The following is a 22,339-nucleotide window of genomic DNA, read 5'->3' as shown; positions in this document are numbered from 1 at the left end:
TTATGTTGAGGAAAGTTCCCTCTATGCCTACTTTCTGCAGGACTTTTATCATAAATGGGTGTTGAATTTTGTCGAAAGCTTTCTCTGCATCTATTGAGATGATCATATGGTTTTTCTCCTTCAATTTGTTAATATGATGTATCACGTTGATTGATTTGCGTATATTGAAGAATCCTTGCATTCCTGGAATAAACCCCACTTGATCATGGTGTATGATCCTTTTAATGTGCTGCTGGATTCTGTTTGCTAGTATTTTGTTGAGGATTTTTGCATCTATGTTCATCAGTGATATTGGCCTGTAGTTTTCTTTCTTTGTGACATCTTTGCCTGGTTTTGGTATCAGGGTGATGGTGGCCTCGTAGAATGAGTTGGGGAGTGTTCCTCCCTCTGCAATATTTTGGAAGAGTTTGAGAAGGATAGGTGTTAGCTCTTCTCTAAATGTTTGATAGAATTCGCCTGTGAAGCCATCTGGTCCTGGGCTTTTGTGTGTTGGAAGATTTTTAATCACAGTTTCAATTTCAGTGCTTGTGATTGGTCTGTTCATATTTTCTATTTCTTCCTGGTTCAGTCTCGGCAGGTTGTGCATTTCTAAGAATCTGTCCATTTCTTCCAGGTTGTCCATTTTATTGGCATAGAGTTGCTTGTAGTAATCTCTCATGATCGTTTGTATTTCTGCAGTGTCAGTGGTTACTTCTCCTTTTTCATTTCTAATTCTATTGATTTGAGTCTTCTCCCTTTTTCTCTTGATGAGTCTGGCTAATGGTTTATCAATTTTGTTTATCTTCGCAAAGAACCAGCTTTTAGTTTCATTGATTTTTGCTATTGTTTCCTTCATTTCTTTTTCATTTATTTCTGATCTGATCTTTATGATTTCTTTCCTTCTGCTAGCTTTGGGGTTTTTTTGTTCTTCTTTCTCTAATTGCTTTAGGTGCAAGGTTAGGTTGTTTATTCGAGATGTTTCCTGTTTCTTGATGTAGGCTTGTATTGCTATAAACTTCCCTCTTAGAACTGCTTTTGCTGCATCCCATAGGTTTTGGATCGTCGTGTCTCCATTGTCATTTGTTTCTAGGTATTTTTTGATTTCCCCTTTGATTTCTTCAGTGATCACTTCGTTATTAAGTAGTGTATTGTGTAGCCTCCATGTGTTTGTATTTTTTACAGATCTTTTCCTGTAATTGATATCTAGTCTCATAGCGTTGTGGTCGGAAAAGATACTTGATACGATTTCAATTTTTTTAAATTTACCAAGGCTTGATTTGTGACCCAAGATATGATCTATCCTGGAGAATGTTCCATGAGCACTTGAGAAAAATGTGTATTCTGTTGTTTTTGGGTGGAATGTCCTATAAATATCAATTAAGTCCATCTTGTTTAATGTATCATTTAAAGCTTGTGTTTCCTTATTTATTTTCATTTTGGATGATCTGTCCATTGGTGAAAGTGGGGTGTTAAAGTCCCCTACTATGATTGTGTTGCTGTCGATTTCCCCTTTTATGGCTGTTAGTATTTGCCTTATGTATTGAGGTGCTCCTATGTTGGGTGCATAAATATTTACAATTGTTATACCTTCCTCTTGGATCGATCCCTTGATCATTATATAGTGTCCGTCTCTGTCTCTTGTAATTGTCTTTATTTTAAAGTCTATTTTGTCTGATATGAGAATTGCTACTCCAGCTTTCTTTTGGTTTCCATTTGCATGGAATATCTTTTTCCATCCCCTCACTTTCAGTCTGTATGTGTCTCTAGGTCTGAAGTGGGTCTCTTGTAGACAGCATATATATGGGTCTTGTTTTTGTATCCATTCAGCCAGTCTGTGTCTTTTGGTGGGAGCATTTAATCCATTTACATTTAAGGTAATTATCGATATATATGTTCCTATTCCCATTTTCTTAAATGTTTTGGGTTTGTTATTGTAGGTGTTTTCCTTCTCTTGTGTTTCTTGCCTAGAGAAGTTCCTTTAGCATTTGTTGTAAAGCTGGTTTGGTAGTGCTGAACTCTCTCAGCTTTTGCTTGTCTGTAAAGGTTTTAATTTCTCCATCAAATCTGAATGAGATCCTTGCTGGGTAGAGTAATCTTGGTTGTAGGTTTTTCTCCTTCATCACTTTAAGTATATCCTGCCACTCCCTTCTGGCTTGCAGCGTTTCTGCTGAAAGATCAGCTGTTAACCTTATGGGGATGCCCTTGTGTGTTATCTGTTGTTTTTCCCTTGCTGCTTTTAATATGTTTTCTTTATATTTAATTTTTGATAGTTTGATTAATATGTGTCTTGGTGTGTTTCTCCTTGGATTTATCCTGTATGGGACTCTCTGTGCTTCCAGGACTTGATTAACTATTTCCTTTCCCATATTAGGGAAGTTTTCAACTATAATCTCTTCAAATATTTTCTCAGTCCCTTTCTTTTTCTCTTCTTCTTCTGGGACCCCTATAATTCGAATGTTGGGGCGTTTAATGTTGTCCCAGAGGTCTCTGAGACTGTCCTCAGTTCTTTTCATTCTTTTTTCTTTATTCTGGTCTGCAGTAGTTATTTCCACCATTTTATCTTCCAGGTCACTTATCCGTTCTTCTGCCTCAGTTATTCTGCTATTGATCCCATCTAGAGTATTTTTAATTTCATTTATTGTGCTTGTCATCGTTTCTTGGTTCCTCTTTAGTTCTTCTACGTCCTTGTTAAATGTTTCTTGCATTTTGTCTATTCTATTTCCAAGATTTTGGATCATCCTTACTATCATTATTCTGAATTCTTTTTCAGGTAGACTACCTATTTCCTCTTCATTTGTTAGGTCTGGTGTGTTTTGGCCCTGCTCCTTCATCTGCTGTGTGTTTTTCTGTCTTCTCATTTTGCTTATCTTACTGTGTTTGGGGTCTCCTTTTCACAGGCTGCAGGTTCGTAGTTCCCGTTGTTTTTGGTATCTGTCCCCAGTGGCTAAGGTTGGTTCAGTGGGTTGTGTAGGTTTCCTGGTGGAGGGAACTAGTGCCTGTGTTCTGGTGGATGAGGCTGGATGTTGTCTTTCTGGTGGGTTCGTCCACGTCTGGTGGTGTGTTTTGGGGTTTCTGTGGCCTTATTATGATTTTAGGCAGCCTCTCTGTTAATGGATGGGGCTGTGTTCCTGTCTTGCTAGTTGTTTGGCATAGGGTGTCCAGCACTGTAGCTTGCTGGTCGTTGAGTGAAGCTGGGTCTTGATGTGGAGATGGAGATCTTTTTTTTTTTCTTCTTTTCCTTTGTGCTTCGTCTAATTTTCCTTGCTCATAGGGGGCCCAGAGCAGAGGCCTTGCCTCTGGCCCTCCTAGTGCAAAACAGCCGCGCGGGACGCTGCATCTCCAAAATTTGAGCTTTCAAGCAAAACTTGGGATCTTGGGAAACTTGTATCCACCACCATGAATTTGATAGCTTTTCAATACTTAAACACTTTACAGATGAGACTGGAAGTGATCTTAACGAATATGATTTTTGATGTTGCATAATGAAATGTCTCAATATCTGGATTATCTGCATAACTCAGTAAACCAATATTTTCCAAATGACCGATAGATGATGTTATAAAATCATTCATTTGTGAAAGATGCATTCAAAGTGCAAGCGGAAAGCAACGCATTTTAATGTAACAGAGTATAAGTTCATTGATACGGTTTCACATTCTATATTGTAATTCTCCTTTAAGAAACTACCATTTGCAGAGTTTTGGTGTAGCATCAAAGAAGATTATCTGTAATTATCTGAAAAGGTTATTTAAATATTCTTCCCGTTTCCAATTACATATCTGTGTGAGAGAATTTTCTCATATACTTAAACCAAAAAAAAAAATATGCCATAACAGGTTAAATGCAGAGGCAAATATGAGGATCCAGGTGTCTTCCATTAAACCAGGCATTAAAGAGATTTGCAAAAATGTAAAACAATGATGCCCTTTTTACTAAATTTCTTTCGTTTGGACAATATAGTTATTTTCATAAAATATGTTAACATGTAATAATTTAATCATTGCTAATTCATTATATGTTACTTTTAAAGTTAATTAATAAGTGATATTTTAAAATTTCTGTTTGAATTTTTGAGATGGTGAAATATTGAGAGACACAATCCATATTAACAAAAGTATATTGGAGTTCTCAATAATTTTTAAGCCCATTAAAAAGGGCCCTGCTCTGAGATGCTTGCAGAGAAAGTGGAATTTGGGATGAGTAATTAATAAGAGGAGGACCTGTCATGTATCAGCTTGCACTACTGTTGAGAAGTGTCATGACTTAATTGGGCTAAATGGCCAGGGTTGGTTATCAAGACAGAATCATCCCTGGAGGGGTAAAATGAAAGTCGTCTATTACCTAAGATTGGCAGAAATCACTTTTGTGAATATTGAATTCTCACGGTCCTGATTAGACCTTGAAGGGCACCTTCTTGTGCCCTTCCAATTGCCTCCAGTGCCCCTAGTGTCCAAGTCCATCCCTTTCCATCCAGGGAAAGTCCAGGCCTGTCCCTGCTCGATACTGACCATCATGACTAATGTGGGCTAAAAATCTGCCTCCCGGGTCATGGTGAATGCCACTCTGAGTCCAACAATCAGTACCCAGTACTTGGGGAGGCCCCAGGTACTTGCAGGCACTAAGAATGAAAGAAGAGCATGCCGTGGCTTTTGTCCTGGAGGACTTCTCAGTCTGGTGGAGAAGAAAGGCTCCTGAAGAAATAATTACAGTATGATGTGATAAATGCTCTTCTGAACATAGTGGCCAAATTTTTTCCAACCAAAAATTAGGACACACTCTGACATCTGACAATGAAACAATTCTGGGGGACTTGAAACACATGTCTGCTATACATATTAAGAAACTCCCAACAACTCCGCAGAAATTCTGTATAGGTTTGTACTTGATTTGGCCCAAAGACCCAGAAACAATGGTCTGTACCCTTAAAAAAAAATTCTGGGAAATAACAGTGTCAGAACAGAAAAGAGCAAGAAACGCCTTAGGATTACAGAAGATGAGTAATGGGCCCCTAACATTTTATTTCCTCTGGGTTAGTGGATGTGAGGCACTAGAGGACATTTTTCCCATCATGCTTGTTCCAAGTGGTTTTTTCCCCTCCAGGCAGGGAGTCCAAGTTTGTTCACACAGGTCTCCCACATCAGCTGAAGCAGATCAAGCTGAATCCCAGAGTCAGAAGAATGAACTAGCACGAGGCTTCTAAGATCTCCAGCCTCGATTACATGTGGCTAAAATTAAACAATAAGGTTCTTGATCTGCCAAGAAATGGAGTCCCCTCTGGGTGGGCTGTTTGGGGACCATGGAGGTTATGGTCTAGACTGGGTCTTCTTAAGTCCCAACCACGTACCCTTTGCCCCCACTCCCTTTGGGGCCGACCCAAATCCCTCTTTTTAGTTTCTTTCTCCAGCCTCCCTGTTCTTTCCCAGCTGTGGCGACTCCAAAGTGAAGTGAACAAGACGAAAACACACAGTGAACCAAAACATGCTCAGTGCCACACGTGGACATCCTGCCACCCACAGTTAGAAAGAATGGGCTACACTGGGTCTCAAAGGCAATCCAAACGAAAGGCAGGACAAGGAACCTGACAAACCCCTTCTGCATCTTGGATCCACTACCATTAGCCATGAGGGTTCTGCATCCGCAGATTCAACCAACAATGGGTCATAAATATTTGAAAAAAAAATTCCATAAAGTCTCAAAAAACAAAACTTGAATTTTCCACACAATAACTACTGACCTAGCATTTACATTGTATTTACAACTATTTACATGGTACTAGGTATTATAAATAATCTAGAGATGACAAAGTATACAGGAGGATCTGCCTATGGTTTATGCAAATACTACGTCATTTCACATATAAGGGATTGAGCATCCATGGATTTTGGTATCTGTAGGAGTCCTGGAACCAATCCCCCTCGAATGCCAAGGGACGACTGTACTTACATTTGACTAGGGGCAGATCATGATGTCTCTGTGATCTCCAGTGAGCTCATTCACAAAAGCCCACAAAAGGTTATTTTGAGGATGAAATGACAACATATGTAAAAATGCTTGCCACTCAGTAAGCTCACTATTCATAGTTATAATTTTCATATCATTTGTGTGATTATTTAATTAGTGTCCATCTCCCCATTAATCTCTGAGTTGCATGAGAACATGGGTTGTGTCTTTTTTATTCACTATTATATCCCCAGTGTTTAGCACAGTGTCTGACACATGCTAGGCATTTGATGAGACAACTGTTTGATAAAAGGGAGTTGGTAGGGTCCTGATTAAGGATTTACTCTAAAACAGCAAGTTTGGGGTTGCCTGACAACTCTCATGGATTCGTATTGGCTACCTGGAGCATGGTGTAATGAGGATTCTAAGGTGGTATCTGATATACTACCAATACACGCTATGGTTGAGGATGTTGAGTATTTGTTGACCTTGGCCTGTGCAGTCAAGAGCAGGTGGTCCCTTTTGCCAGTTCTTTCCAGCACAAATAGGCTGGTTGTATGGACAGAGCCACTTCAGGAGGACTGAGGTTACCAAATATCTGACCTGAAGATAAGCAGCATGACCTCAGGAATATTTTTTAAAATCACAGATAAGAAAACACTTAGAACAATGCTCTGCAAAGATGCTGAAAGCATACGACTATTATATCTGCCTGTCTCGATGAATTCACTTTCTTGGAATGTGTTTCATGAATGCATTGGTAAGAAGGAGAAGCTAGTATATCCCACAACCAGAACTTTGTAATACATTCTCCCCCAACCCATAAGGAAGCTGTTCTACTCACGAGGGTAATCCTTTGGGTGTGTCTTCTCAGACCAGTTCCCATAAAATGTGAGCCTGTACTTGGCAGTTCCACAGGCGCAGCAGTCTAGGATTGGTTTGTCAGTCACCCCGTCAAATGTGGAGTCTGAAAGAGTCAGGAAAGTCACCAAGTTAGGAAGCAGCGGTAAGTCATTTATAGGACAGCACCATCTCGGTCTCGTTCTGTCTTGAAGGCTTGGGAAAAGAAGATGAGGTACAGTTTTCACCGATTAATAACTCAGAACCAGGTCCAGCTATAAAGGATTTTATATACCTCTAAGGGTGATAACTATATATTTTGCAAATTAAAAAAACATCAGAACTTTTGCTCTAATAATGTGAGGAGACCTATGGGACCAATAAGGCAGAATATTTGGGATGGGGGCCCATCTTGATATATATTTTCTGGGCCCGAATCTCCTTCCCCACCCCTCGCACAACAGGATTTCTCCACCAAATTTTAAGAGGAATATGCCTGTGTGTGTTTTCTCTAAGGAATATTCTCTGGGGCCAAATTGCCAGGACCAGAAAAAGCTTTGAAGGAGAGCAATGAGAACAAGCAGAGGGACGTAAAGAACTGCTGAAAATTATTTCTAAAAAGATATGCATGTATAGTCACGTCACTTCTTATCAAGCTTTCAGAGAGTTTACTGGGAGGGTTGGGGGTTTGGGAATATGTCCATAAATTCAGGTTTACTTCTGAGCATAGAAGCAGCCGGGAAAAACTCAAGAATCCCAATCCGCCCCCACTTTTAACTGCGAATAGCTGATAAGTGGAGAAAGATTACATGAATAAATTCAGTATTTCCGACTGTCAAGCCCACATCCCTAACTGTGCATTGTTGCTTTTGGTCTGTTCTGCTTCCTGCAAGATGAAACAATGTCTACAGATGCAACTTGCTTCAATTGCTTTTTCTTTGTTTCCTCTGGAGGTATTAACATAAATGTTCTCTCTCTTTTTGCAAGTTGGACATTTATTCTTAACTATTATATAAAGAGCAGCAACAAAGAGTATAAAAATCTTTTTGAGTGTTAGGAAGAGCATTTTACAAGTCTTCCTTATGGAATTCACTGGGTTCATTTGGTTTGAATATGCAAAACCAGTGATGGGTGGAAGATGCGAATTCTGGGTTCGAGGATGGAGACCAAAGTATGGGATATTGTAATAATAACTATATTGTATAGAGTCCTCATACATGCCGATCCCTTTCCATATATTGTCTCATTTGATCCTGACAAACCTCGGAGGTCAGGACTTTGGTTAACCCCATTTTATAGATCATGAAACTGAGGCAGATTAGGTGACCAGCCCAAGGCCACAGGGTTAGTAAGTGGTGTAGGCAGAACTGGAGCTCAGGTCTTTTTGAGTCCACAGCCCATGCTCTTAACCTCTACACTATATCACAGCAGGAAAGACCTTCTGCTGGATAGGTCTGCATAAACACCAACGAGAGAAATTGGTGTGTGTTTCTCTTTTTGCTTTTTCAAATGAAGAATGGTACATTTAAAAAATTACCTCCCTACATAACTCCAGAATCTCTGAAGAAGAGATCTGAAACCCCCCCAAATAGAAATCATTGTTTGGCTACTTTTTGTACACTAGGAAGAGGCTAGAGCATTGTTTGTGTTAGGAGAAATCTTCCCACTGCCTTATGTACACGAAGTCCAGATCTGATTCCTGTGTGAGCCACTTTGATACTTAAGGGACAAGCACTATTGACTATATTTCAGGAAAGGTAGCGTATATGAGTAACTCCTGAAGGTTCTTCCTTTTCACATTTCCATTATGATCACCTATGTTGTTAAAAAAAACTAAATTAGTTTCGAAAAAGGAATTCAGAGCTAAGAGATACATGCTGGGGTTTCAATTGTAACTACTAGGCGCTGTTAAATGAGGCAGCAATAATCTCTCAAAAAACCAAAATAAGGCAAACTGGTAGCTTTACCTTATCAAAAGGGCTCTCAAATATAAGTAGTGAACTTAAAGATGCATCCAGGGGTTCAAGGGAATGCACTTATAATAAACCTTTTGGAATTCCAAAGGAAAATAAGCTTCCATTTAAAAAATAAATTTCTAAGTTTGAAAATAAAAACAGACATACTGTTTCCTACTGAGGAAAAGCCCACTGAAAATGAATCAGGTTTTCAAAGGGCAGTGATAACAAGTGTTAACTTACCCCTCTTCTCCTAACGGTGCAGGGCTTGCCCAATACAGGTAATTGCAGGCCCTGCAGCATCTCCCAAGCTGTCCCCTCCCCCCTCATTTCTACTCTTAATCCATCAGCTTTCTTTTCTACTGTCATCCTTTATTCTTTGCTCCTCTTCCCTTGTCTTCTTTTTCTCATGATCCCTTCTCTGCCCACATTTTCCTCTCATCTCTGCTTTTCCCTTCATCTTTTCCTCTCTTTGTCTCTCTCCCTTAATTGTCTATGACATGGTATTAAAGTGAGTATATGTGTGCATTTGTTTATTATAGGTCACCTTTTGGAATATTTTATGTTTCTCTGTTTTTAATTGTAAGTAGCTTAATGTTTTATGTTTCTTTTAAAAAAATAACGATTGCCATTGCTTTTAATCTGTGCAATTCTTAATTTTCCCCTATGGATAAATAGCTTCAACTGGGGAAAAAAATAATAGACACTAGTTTCTCTCTTTCTTTCCTTGATAGATTTGATTTGACTTAACAAAGAGTGTGAATACCTTAATGAAAGAGCTGGAGATAATCAAGTGGGCATACACACTTAAGAAAAATCCCTTTGCTCTATGCTTATATCTTAAAGACTTTCTGTACAAGATCTGCTTTGCTAACTGATGGATTTCCTCATGGGTCTGCTGTCTCCAGGGATCATATACAACAGCACCTAATGATCCTATAGCCCAGGTCCTGCCGGGTCTTTTTTTGTCCACAAAGTTGCTGTTGCAAAGAGGTCTTCTTATACAGATTCGTGCTTAGTCATTTTGATAGGATCTCTGCTTCAGAAGTGGTAACCAATAGAGATTTGCAAGGTCACTTTATTGACACTGTATCTGCAGAATGTTAGCATATTCATAGCTTAGACAAGGCTTTCACAACATCAGGACTGAGGCTTTGGAAAGTGCAATTTAGTTGATGGTTGCTGTCAGTACATGGGGCTGACAGTGAAGTGTTTTCTAGGAACCCTCAAATCTGGGAAATAAGGCTGTCCTCTGACAGTCAAACTAACAAAACCTCACCACAGTGGCCATGATTAGCCAACCAAGAGGTGAGCTAGAATAGCCACAACTCTAACCCATTGGACCTGGATGTCATCTCATGGAGGCTGGGCAGGGATGGGATTGTCCATTAGGAACCAAGAGCCTCAAGAGTTGAGACGTTCTGGGTCTGGGGAAAGGCTAAGTGAATCTGTGGACTATGAAATACGGGAAAGCCTCAACAGCCATGCATGGTGTTGCCCACCTGGAAACTGCTCAGGGCGCTGGCCCACAGGTTGCAGCTCTCTGGCGCCTTTGACAGGCATGACCCTAATGCAGGGCAGCCAACTCTCTCCCCTTTAGCTCTTTCCATGCTCTCCAAGCAGTCCTCCACATAGGACCTAGTTTCTGCTCCAGCTCATCTATAGGGAGACCTATGCTTTGATCTACCCAAAGTAACAATCCAAGCTACTGAATTGGGAGGTAGTCACTTTGATAGAAAGGCAGTGGTTAGGGCAATGGCTCCTAGGTCCAAACTCTGACCTCCCCCACTAGCTGTATCATGTTGAGTGAGCTCTTTAAACTTTTCATGTCTCAGGCTTCTCATTTATAAAATAGGCATGATATAATAGTCTTTTCCATATAGGATTGTTATGCAGATTACATGGTTAAGGCATGTGAAGTGCTTAGAATGGTGCCTGGCATGTAGCAGGCACTAAAAAAAAATTAGCTATTATTATTATTTTCCCAGAAGACCTTTATCAACTTTTCTTTTTCTTAGTAGCTTACAATTTGCTAGAAATAGAATGATTTCTTCTGAAAACACAAATTGTTCTAAATGTAAACAAAAAGTCTGCACAAATTAATAGAAATGAAAGAGTGAAGATGTATAATTTCAGAACATTTTCCATGTTTATTTAGTTCTCTAATGACTTCTAAACACATTTGGATGTTTCAAACTTTAATTTTTCATGGTGGATTAATAGATAAGCTTTGGAATGTAGATAACAGTAGCTAACACATACACACATATATAATATATATATGTATGTGTATATATGTATGTATGTGTATATACATGTGTGTATATGTATGCATATGTATGCGTGTATATATGTATGTGTACATATCAATATATATATCAATATATATATTTACTATGTACCAAGGAGGCACGGTACTACTTTACATACATTAAGTTGCATGACGAGGAAGGGCAGAGGCAGGATTTGAAAGTCAGCTGGATCTGAATCCAGGACTCCGCTCCAACCTCCTCAGTCTCCTTGGTCCCTATAAGCTTTGTTAGAACACCTTCAAGGAGAGGGAGTTGATGAGACTGCACATCCAAGGACCAGATCCTTGAACGAGGTGAGATCACAACGTCAATGCCCCCTTGACATCCCCGTTTCCCTAGAGAAAATCCCCCCCTTCCTGCCTGGGTGCCCCACAAGTTCCTGCTAGTGATTACTCCAGACAACTGTTAAAGGACTTTTTAAAGGTACACAATTGTGCGTTCCTTAATTAAGTCCTGTGAATTATTCCAAGGAACCTCTTCAGAATAATCACTGTTTCACAAAAATAAGGAGACGACGACACCAATATAAGGTACATATCTCCTACCCAGGGAATCAAGCTGAGTAGTTAGAGTTTAAGGCAGATCCAATTATCCACAGCACACAGCCAGATTAAAAATCGGAGCTACGTGAGGAAGCAGAACCCAGAGGAACACAGAAAGCCCAACTGCCTTAATTCCTGCAGCTGAATGCTTGGACTGAATGAGCCACCTTCCATTTATCTAGCCCTCTCTCACCCACACGTCCACAAATCCTTACCTTGTTCACAAAGTTTCTTGGTCAGAGAGCCCTCATCTTGAAAATAAATGATGCGTTTCTGTACGATGCTAGCCCTGTGGGGAAAGAGGACACAAGCACATGGTGAGGAGGGCAAGTCTGGGGACGTCAGATCCCTGCTTGTCCACCTACAGTTGTGTGGCTTTGGGTGAGTGCCCCCAACACTCTGTGCCTCAGTTTCTTCATTGGAAAACTGGCATTAAGAATAATATCTACCCCGCGAAGAGTGGCCCCCGCTTGCTGCATCTGGAGAGGGCCCTCACACAGAAACGGACACCCAACACAGCCACAAATAAATAAATAAATAAAAATTAAAAAAAAAAAAAGAATAATATCTACCTCCTAGGATTGCTATGAGAACTAAATAAGACAATGTATGTCAAGAGTTCAGCATATACCTAGAAACCACTCAATAAATATTAGTTATTGTGGTGGTGTTGGTGGTGCTCATACTATTATTAAGGTAGGAAGGTGAACGAACAGCATTTTCAATAACTTTTCTCAGTGGTTCATTTACTCTAGTTTCGTATCAGATTATTGAGGCCATTTATAGATCAAACAAATTCAAATCAGGAAAGCATGTCAAATTCTTTTCCTGAAGGGGAAAATAAAACCCTAAAAATATATTTTGATTTGTTCTGAAAATGTCATTCTGTATCTTTCCTGAAAGACTAGACGAAACTATCTCCTACGTTCTGAACAAAGACAACTTCAGCTGTTATATCTCCCTCTTAAACATGTCAAACATAGGATCTTAGAATTTGGAAAGAATATTTTGAGGTTGAAAAATGACTTGCTTTTGGCCAGCATATATTTTCTCTTTAATCTAGGATTGCACAGACATACTACTCCACAGTTTATTTTCAGCTGGCCTTGAAGAGGCCTGAAACCCAGTGTTCCAGTAATTTGAAAGTCCACAACACAACACTGAGATGGTGCCAGTGGATTCTGAGCCATTTCTATTGACCTTCTTCAGCAATGTTACTCAATCAAAAGGTAATTTTCACTTTGATTTTCCCTATTTAACAGATAAAGGGAGTCCTCGACTTCATCACAGCTGACCACACTGAACCAGGGACAGTCACACAAGCTGCCCTGTGTCACATGATCTCAGACCCAGGAATGGGCCCAAGTGTGCATGGATCTGCAGAGCACAGAGGAGGTTCTCTCGATGGTCTGGGCCTAGGCCAAAATCACTTTCCAAAGAAATGTCTACTGTACACTCAGTCTTTCACAAAAAAATAAAGTTGAGGCCAGCCTATTAATGTCTTTTACAGTCTTTCCCCACCCAAGAGAGAAGAGATGTTGAAATAAATGAATGAAATATACTTCCTATTGACACAAGCTACTATAATTATTTATCCATTCTGTTGACCATCAAGCAGAATGTTTCTTTGGGCCAAGAGAACACTCTGGAGAACACTCACCCCAAAGCCAAATAACAAAGCCTTCTGTTAGTTGGAGTATCCCATCACCTACCACAGCGCTTCCAGAGTGTTCACCAGTGAAATTGCCTCAGGGACCCCTGTGGAAGGCAAGGAGTAGGCCTAGTGGGAAGTATCCCAGGCCCCACGTTCTTGGCTTCAAACAAAGGCTCCAACCTCATTTCAACCCAAAGCAGCCCCCTCTCCCATTTGTCTTCCTGTTGTATTTGCTGGTGTATTTTCAACAAATAATTGCTGGAGGTGTGCTTAGCGACCAGGCATTGGCCAGGGACACTGTCATGAACAAGACAAACGGGGCCGCTTCCCATTCTCAAAGTTGACAGAATAGTGGGGAGAAAGCATCAGACAACTAAACCCTCAGTTAATGAATGGAGACATCCACAGGGTGTGGGAGAGTGTATCACAGGGGTTCCTGACCAAGCCAGGAAAGGCTCCTCCCAGAAAAGGTGGCTGAGCTTAGATTTGAATGACTAGAAGCTAATTAGGCAAGTGGGATGGAGAAGCAAAGGAGAGGGCATCCTTTGTAAGATCCTTGAGGTGGGGAGGGCTGCAGGTCACTGGAGAACCCACGAGTGCTAAGCCAGGGAGGTGTGAGATGAGCTGGGGAGGTGGGCAGGGCCACATCGCCCAGAGCCTGCAGGGAGACGGCATTTTACTCCAAGCTTGATGAGAAGTCTTTGAGGAATGTGCCATGAGGAGTGAGATGAACAGTTCTGCCCTTTTAGAAGAGTCTTTGGGCCACAGAATAAAAACGGATTGGTATGTGGTTGCAGTACACAGAGCTCCCATGCAAATCAAATTTTGTTTCAATAAAACTCTCTTGATAAAATGGTTTGAAAACACCTGATCTGGGACTTCCCTGGCGGTCCAGTGGTTGGGACTCTGTGCTTCCACTGCAGGGGGCATGGGTTCGATCCCTGGTTGGGGAACTAGGATCCTGCATGCCAGGCGGCCAAAAAACAAACAAACAAACAAAACACCTGAACTACAGGATAAAGTACAAACTTACCATGGTATTCAAGGCTCTTCATAAAAAACCTCCCTCAAACACTCTCCTGGCTTTACTTGTTGGCATTTTGTGCCATGCTCCCTGGGTTCTAGGCTATGCAAAGTTTATCCCCCTTGTCTGAACACCTCTTTCACTCCACCACTCCCTTACCCGTGCTGTTTCCTCTCCCAGAATCTCCCACCACCTGTCTTTGCTAGCATTGGTAACAAATACTCTGAATTTTCTTCCTCCTGCTGTCAGTAGGGGAATAATGGCAAACCCTATGATATAAAGGCATGATGATGCTTAGAAAAATTAAATCACCCCCAGATTTTCCAAAACTATCATTATAAATATTTGAGGGGCCAGAGATAGAAAAACATATTTCCTTTAAGATATTTCTATTTCTTTCATGCCTTGTTTTATAAAGTCAAGTTGGCCCTCTCTTTGATAATAGTTGTAATTTCTGAGCCCTTATTATGTGCCGGTCACTGTGCTAGGGAGGCCCTTCATGTACATTATCTTACATATCTTCTGCTTTACATATACTACACGTCCTCAAGTTCTTTATCAAAACACTTGGGCTAGATGTGTTTTTGAATTCAGAGTTTTTCAGATAGTAGAAAGTTAAGATGGCAATAGGCCATTAACATCCCCATGATCAAACATATCCATATTCTGCCACAAAATGTAACAATATTCATACTAAGAGAGTAAATAAAACTTATAAACAGCTTCATGTCAGTTTAGGTCAAGTTCAGCAAACTTATCAAAATGCTCTTGTTTTCAGAGGAATTAAGATGAGGGTTTGTGGTTATTTTCACCCTAATCTTACAGGTGACGATGACTGAGATGCAGGGAGGTTAAGTAACGTGCTCAAGGTTTTCAAGTCTCCCACCTACTGCCAAAGTCCACGGTCTGTCTTAGGCTCAGAGTGCTTGCAAGGATTAAACACGATTACCTATAAAGAGTATAACTGCACTGTGAGGAACGTATTGTTATAAAATGTAACCTCGAATTGATTTGGGGGGATCTCTTTTAGCATCTCACGGAGCACACAGTGGAGAGCTGAGACTTCGGTGGGTCTCCCTGGAGCCTGGGTCATGATCACCTGAAGCTCTCCATGAAAAGACGAGCATATATCCCCATGTCCAAGCTTGGCCAACCCTCTGGACCATGCCCTTTGGATTTCAAACTCTGTGCAGATCCAATGTGGGATACAAGGCTTGTTCTGATCTGGCCCTGGCGATCAGGCTTTATCTCTATCCAGTCCCTCCTGAGCACCCTACCCAAACCATATCCTATATCTGTCTTCATGATCTCACACCCTTGGGCTCCTGTCCATGGGACTCCTTCTGTCCTTCCTTGTGACTCCTCAATAAACACCACACACACACACACACTCTCTCTCTCTCTCTCTCTCTCTCTCTCTCTCTCAGTTACCTAACTCATACTCAACTAAGACGTTACTTCCTTCAGATTGATGTCTTGCCTGGATGTTGAGAGCCATAGCCACTTGGGCTTCTCCTACTCAGCACTTATTAACCTGTATTATAATTGCCTGTTTACTTTTCTATCTCCTGTGCTAGATTATAAGCTTCCTGAGAGCAGGAACTGTACCTTACTTATTTCTATAGATGTTAGTATCATTGCAATCCTGGGATTCAAGTAGAAGGAACAGAGTTTGGAAAGGAAAGAGTTTGAGATTGAGCTGTCTGTAGGGCATGATGGTGGTCGTAGGGGGTAGTTAGACACAGGGACCTGTAACTCAGGAGAGACTTGAGGGGTGGGGAGGATGGATATGGGAGTCACTGGGGCAGAAGTCAGGATCAAAGCTTTTAGAGTGGCTGATGTCACCCAGGGAAAGTGTGTGGCGTGAGAAGACAGTGTAGCTGAGCCCAGAACTCTGAATGCCAACATTCACCCACAGATATGCCAGCAGAGACCAAGACTTTGGAACGCTTGGTTGCAGAAGATGTTTCTTTTTATTCCCCATTTGGTCAACTCCTGAGAGAATTTTATATTCTGAGAAAGTACATTTCATTTCGAGTCTGTTCCCATCAAAAGTATAAAACTCAGCAGAGATTTATAAATCATATTATAGTTCAGAAAAATAATAGCTTTACAAGATGAGAATGCTGTAAGAATTCCCTCAGCATTTCAAAATGACAAATTTCTCCCATTCTGTGTTGCAATTTGGCAGTCCTGTTGCATAGCATTTATATACTGATATACTGAATGCTCTCTTATCATGAAAGAACGTGTTAAGGAAATCTAAATTAAATTTCTCAGTATGTTAGCTTCTCAAACTTCAGAATATTGAGGTTCTAAATAACTTACTAATCATTTCAAAAGTTTCCTTTTAAACCTAAAGTGGAACATTTCCAGAAACGCCATCCTGAATCTCTTAGATGCTCGGCTCTTTTCTGTCTGATGAGTTTCTTCATTTGCTGTTCTTTTTCCTTGGGGAGTTTGCCTGTTGGAGTAAAGTTAGAGCTGGCTAAGTTGTAGGTTTGCTGTCTAGCGCTGAAAAGGCCTGGGATCCCTGTTCTCACTGAAAAGGGACAAGAAGACCTCAGAAACTGAAGGACTTGGGAGAGATCAGGCCACGAAATGAATTAAGAATACACATGGGTCCTCAGCGGCTGGGTCACTGCCATGTAGGGCTAATTCATGTAAGGTCCTTACGACATGCATGTTGCACAGAGTAAATACTCAGTAGAGGTAGTCATTATTGTTGCTGTTGTTAAAATCACCAGCCCCTAACAAAGTGCCTGACACATAAAAGTACTTAATAAATAGAAGCTATTATTATGATTGATGTCAGGTCTATCTCCTTTGCTTGTGGAGGGAGGAGTGAGGGCGTTATCTTGATCAACTGCTTCAGGCAGAGATAATGAATGACTAAAATGAAGCTCAGGTTTGCGGTCTCCAGACTACTTTTGCCAACCCTCTTCCCAATTCCAGTAAAATCCCTATTACTGAACAGTTCTTGGAATACTTTACAAAATTTGTCTCTGATCTCAGGGATGTTTTCCAAAGGAGTGATCCAGTTTATAACAAATAACATCTATTTCCTTTTCCCAGTGAAAGAACAATTCTGTGGGAGGATGCAGGAATAAAATATTAAAGTCATAGCAATGGTAACATCATCAGGAACTGAGGCTATCTGCCTTATTTTACTTTGCAAGGATGCCAAGTGCTAATCTGATCATGGTCTCATGTTACTCAGCAAATATTTACAGAAGCTGGGTGCATTCCATGATCCAGACTCTTAACCAATCTTTTATATGGTTTTATGTGGATCTCAGGAAATGCAGCTGTGTCCAGGAGTTAACAGGCTTCCTGGCAGCTCATGGTAATGTGCCCATGGGAGAAGAAAAGTGAAAGCTTATCTGCAGGGCTTTATCTACGGGACTCACAAGAACTCCATGGCTGTCCAACAGTAAGGTCACAAAACTATAGGTTCAGAGACTGGTATAGTTGTCTACCATTACTGCAAAGAAGCAAATCTAGTAAATTCTAAAAAATCTAGCTGCCAGGAGATTATTTCTGCTTAATTATCACTCATTCATGAAACACTTACTGAGCACTTATTTTGTGTCAGGCCCTTTGCTAGGAGCTGAAGATTCAAAGACAAGTAAGAGATGGTGCCTTCCAGTAAGGAGTTTCTAGTCCAACAGGGAAAAATAGAGACAGAAAAAGGAAACAGGAAATCAATGTTGAGTGCAATAAAGGAGAAGCCAGAGGATGCAGAAGAGCAGTAACTAACTTCACCTTGGCAAAGCTCCAAGAGGAGGCAATGACCCCGAAGGTCTGAATTGGCAGAGGGGCAGTGGAAATAGAGGATCCAAGAGAAACGTCGTAGAAAAATTTAAAAGCACTTTGTAACTTACTGGATCCAGACCAGAAAGAGAAGGTTGAATACAAGACCTTTTATTTATTTTCTGTTTATTTAACAGTTAAACACACTTCTAAGTGCTTCATAGATATTAATTCATTGAATCCTCCCAGCAACCCCATGAGGTAGACGCTGATATTATCCCTGTTTTACAGATGAGAAAACTGACACAGAAGGAGGTAAGTTAACTGATTCCCCATCTGAAACTCCCCGTCTGACTCCCCATGACTGAAACAAAAGACAGAAGGGGCAAGGAAGAATTTTATCTTTTAATTTTTGGAATTTCTATTGAGATAATTGTAGCTGCACATGCAACTGTAAGAAATAATACAGAGAGGCTGTACATTTTTTGCCTAGTTTTCCCCAATGGTAACAATTTGCAAAACTTCAGTGTAATATGACAACTAGGATATTGACATTAATGCAATCCACCAGGCTTGAGACTGGACACAAAATTGGTGCCATAGGATTAGATGAGGGCCAGATCATGCCATTCTAAAGAAACTGTGCTTATGATAAGCTGCCACACTCTAAGACAGAACAATCCCAAATGACTCTAGAAATTCATAGTATGTTAGAACCCCAACTGGAGAATCATCTACAGGTGTGATCCTGACTCAGGCAGGAGGCCATTTCTGGCTGGGATGAGGTGGTGCCAGAGGTGGAGTTGGGGGGAATTATTAGTAGGAATGATAACTTCTTGGAAAGATGGCACTGAAACTGGACTTGGAGTCCCAGAGGCTGAGTCTGTAACCAGGGGTGAGTTCTTTGCAGGAGTTAGAGCTGCACACCTAAGAGTTCCTCGGAAGGTCCACCATCCATGGGCCTTGGAAGCAATGCCACCATCTGCTTTGGGCAGACTTCTCAAACTGAATCAGGGGAATCAGCTCCATGCAGTGCTGTACATATACTTATAGCTTAGGTCATGACCAGAATCTGGCTAAGAGGTCAGTTAGGTTCTTAACAAGATTACAATCCATCCCCAACCTTGTATGGTCATTGGATTTCTGGAGTTCTTGATTCACATTATTGAACAAAGTTGCATCTACAAAACCCTGGTTTTGATTTTAACAAAAATTAGAGGAAAACTAGTTTTAGCACTCAGTTTATTTCTTCTTAGAATGACCCTGAGGATAACAAGCTTATTATGATTCCATTTTCTCTTATTATTGTCCAATTTTAGACCTCATCTTTATCATATGTCTTGTCAATACTATTACTCTATAACTTTAAATTTTACCCCCTAAAAATCCAATGGAAAATTAATAATGAGGAATTGACTTTCATACCATAAGAGAAATGTAAAAAGAAAAGGATAAAACTGGGTTATGTTTTTAAAGAACTAATTTAGATGTGAGAGTCATTAAAATCAGACAGACATTCATCTACTCATGTTTTTATTTAACAGAGTAGATGCCATGAAGCTGTGTTAGGAATTGGAGGTAAAAGATGAACAAGACAGGGCTTCCCTGGTGGCACAGTGGTTGAGAATCCTCCTGCCAATGCAGGGGACACGGGTTCAATCCCTGGTCCAGGAAGATCCCACATGCTGCGGAGCAACTAAGCGTGTGCCACAACTACGGAGCCTGCGCTCTAGAGCCCGTGAGCCACAGCTACTGAGCCTGTGAGCCGCAACTGCTGAAGCCCACGTGCCTAGAGCCCGCGCTCTGCAACAAGAGAAGCCACCGCAATGAGAAGCCCGCGCTCTGCAACAAGAGAAGCCACCGCAATGAGAAGCCCGCGCTCTGCAACAAGAGAAGCCACCGCAATGAGAAGCCTGCGCACTGCAACGAAGAGTAGCCCCCGCTCACCACAACTAGAGAAAGCCCACGCACAGCAACAAAGACCCAACTCAGCCAAAAATAAATTTAAAAAAAAAAAGAAAAAAGATGAACAAGATATAAAATGTGTGACACTGAGTAGTGGACAGCCTGAGAGATATGAATCAGAATACTGCATAGCAAGTAGTAGAGTCTACCCAATATCTACTCCTTCCATCTGCCATGCTTGCAGAACACTCATTTTTCGAGGGGTAGTACCAGCTAAGCCAATCAGGATAGTCCTGTTCCCACTTTCCCATCCTTCCTTGCAGCTGGGGAAGGGAGCATGTGATTCATATGTGGTCTCAGTAACATAAGGGAAGGTTGACAGCACGGAGGGGAGAACTTCTGAGAAAGCTTTGCTTTCCAGATAAAAGAAATTAATGACCCACCCTGTCCTGTCCTTCTTTTTCCAGCCTTGATTACAACCACAATGTGTGAAACAAGGCAGCCATTTTGTGACCATGAGGAAAAGAAAAAGAAAACTCAGAGACACTGGCTCTGGCATCATTTAACTGCTGTCACTTGTCAATGACATCATTTAGGTAGCAGTCACCTACCTCCAGCCTTCTTGTTATATGAGAAAAATAAACCTTTATTTGTTGAAGCCATCGTTGGTCAAGTTTTCTAATGAATGCTGCTCTCAAAAGCATGACTACCTGATGGAAAGAGGAATGAACAAAGTATTGTGGGAGTACAGAAGAGGGCAGTTTAAAAGGTAAGGCAGAGCAGGTTCTGCTGACCAGGATATTGCCTTGGGGAGCCACGGAAGGGCTTAGGTAGGATTGTGGGCAAGGATGCCTTGGTCAGAAGAGTCTGGGAGAAGAACACTCCAGATGAGGCCTTAAAAGAGGGCTTGGATTTGCTTGGTGGGAGGTTATGCTGCCCTTTGTTAGAACTTTCCATGGGGTGCAGGGGACAGTGTTCGCAGTGACTAGGAAGAAAGCAACAGGCCTGCCAGTACACTCCAGTCTGAAGAGAGACATGGCTGCAAAGGGGTGGGCATGGGGGGCAGCGCAGTGGGAGTTTGACGGGAGAACACAGGCAAGGGAAATATTCTTTTTTCTCTGGAGGGGGCTTTGCCATGCCTATAAGCTGCAACTGAGGCAACAGTAGAAACCTTTAGGGGTACCTGCTGGGTCACTGGCTGGAAATTTGTCATCTGTTGGAAAAATCTTAAATAAACTCACATGGACAAAATAAATAGACTGCAGGATATAGTCCCAGTTGTGGAAGCTCTGACAAGCCATTCTGGGTAATGACCAGGACCATTTCTCGTTTCCTTTAATTGTTTTATACCAAACTATCAATTTTTTTCAGCATCTTTTGAACCTTAACAGGTTCCTCCCTCTGGCTTAAACTGTCCATGGCATTTCTTAACCTTGCAAAAAGATGTACGTCTAATTCTTGAGCCTAGGGTGAAGGCAATATCTCACAACACATCTTTAGGCCAAAAAAATCATTTTCTCTTAAGGACACAAAAACACAGGGTTTGATGTTCCTGAAAAATTACTTTTTTTTTTCCCCAGTAAGTCTTAGCATGTTTTTCAGGATTTTGTAATATCCTGGGGTATTAGTAGTCAAGGGACAACTGACAGTTCACTGTTTCTGTAATATTGTTGGGTCCATGATTCTACTGTATAATGTCTCATACGTTTAAACTGCTAATCAGAGCCTGCCTCGCTTTCCCCTCCAACTTCTTCACGTCTATAAACCCTCGCCAGACTATGAGGCCCTCCGGCCCCGGGACTGTGTCTGATTCATCATTGCATGCCTGGAATCTAACAGAGGATCTGGCCAAGGCTTGAACCTGGGGTTCTTAATCTGGGGTCTGCAGACAGGATTCAGGATGATGAAATTTTGTGTGGTGTGCACATTTCTGGTTAAGAGTTCATAGCTTTCATCTGCTTCTCAAAGGGGTTCCTGCCCTTGAAACCTTTAAGAACCTCTATTAGGTCTGAAATGAATGATAGTAGATATGTGAAATGGCATAACTGTCATTCCATTTCATAAAATCTCCAACTAAGATATATGCTTTTTTTTCCTAATGATGAAGGTTAAATTTTTATTCCAAGCACCCAAGGCTTCAACTGCTTTCTCTCCAAACTATGCTCTGATCTGAAATAGAATCTGTCTTGGTTGGAAAACAAGAAATAGAAAGTGAAGCATTGCTCCTGGGTTTCTCAGGTGTTCCTTGCAGAGTTCTGGCTGCTCCATGCAGGGCGTCGGTGTAACCATAAAATCATCCCAGCCTGAGCTAGAGGAAATGCTGCCACACTGAAACCTCCCTCCTGGCTGGTTCACACAGGTCACTATTCTCTGTAGCTGGTTCCACTCTGCCGTGGCCACAGCTGCCTCCCCTTTCTGGGGGTTCCTATAAGCCA

The 22,339-nt window shown here is 41.2% G+C and overlaps 1 protein-coding gene across 2 annotated transcripts in view; it reads right to left on the bottom strand.

Moving 5' to 3' along the window:
• SPON1 (spondin 1) overlaps nucleotides 1-22,339 on the bottom strand; it is a 273,050-nt gene that overhangs the window by 147,054 nt on the left and 103,657 nt on the right. For both annotated transcript variants that reach the window (XR_009702213.1, XM_061201480.1), the window contains exons 4-5: nucleotides 11,784-11,857; nucleotides 6,764-6,886 (exon numbers count right to left, since the gene is read on the bottom strand). Coding sequence is in view for 1 of the 2 variants with exons in the window: in XM_061201480.1 (XP_061057463.1) it covers nucleotides 6,764-6,886; nucleotides 11,784-11,857 (197 nt within the window). In the remaining variant the exon portion in view is untranslated. The remainder of the gene's footprint in view (nucleotides 1-6,763; nucleotides 6,887-11,783; nucleotides 11,858-22,339) is intronic.

Source organism: Eubalaena glacialis, chromosome 10 (assembly GCF_028564815.1).
Source record: "Eubalaena glacialis isolate mEubGla1 chromosome 10, mEubGla1.1.hap2.+ XY, whole genome shotgun sequence".
NCBI classification, from domain to species: Eukaryota; Metazoa; Chordata; class Mammalia; order Artiodactyla; family Balaenidae; genus Eubalaena; species Eubalaena glacialis.
This window is presented reverse-complemented; position numbering and strand designations above follow the sequence as displayed.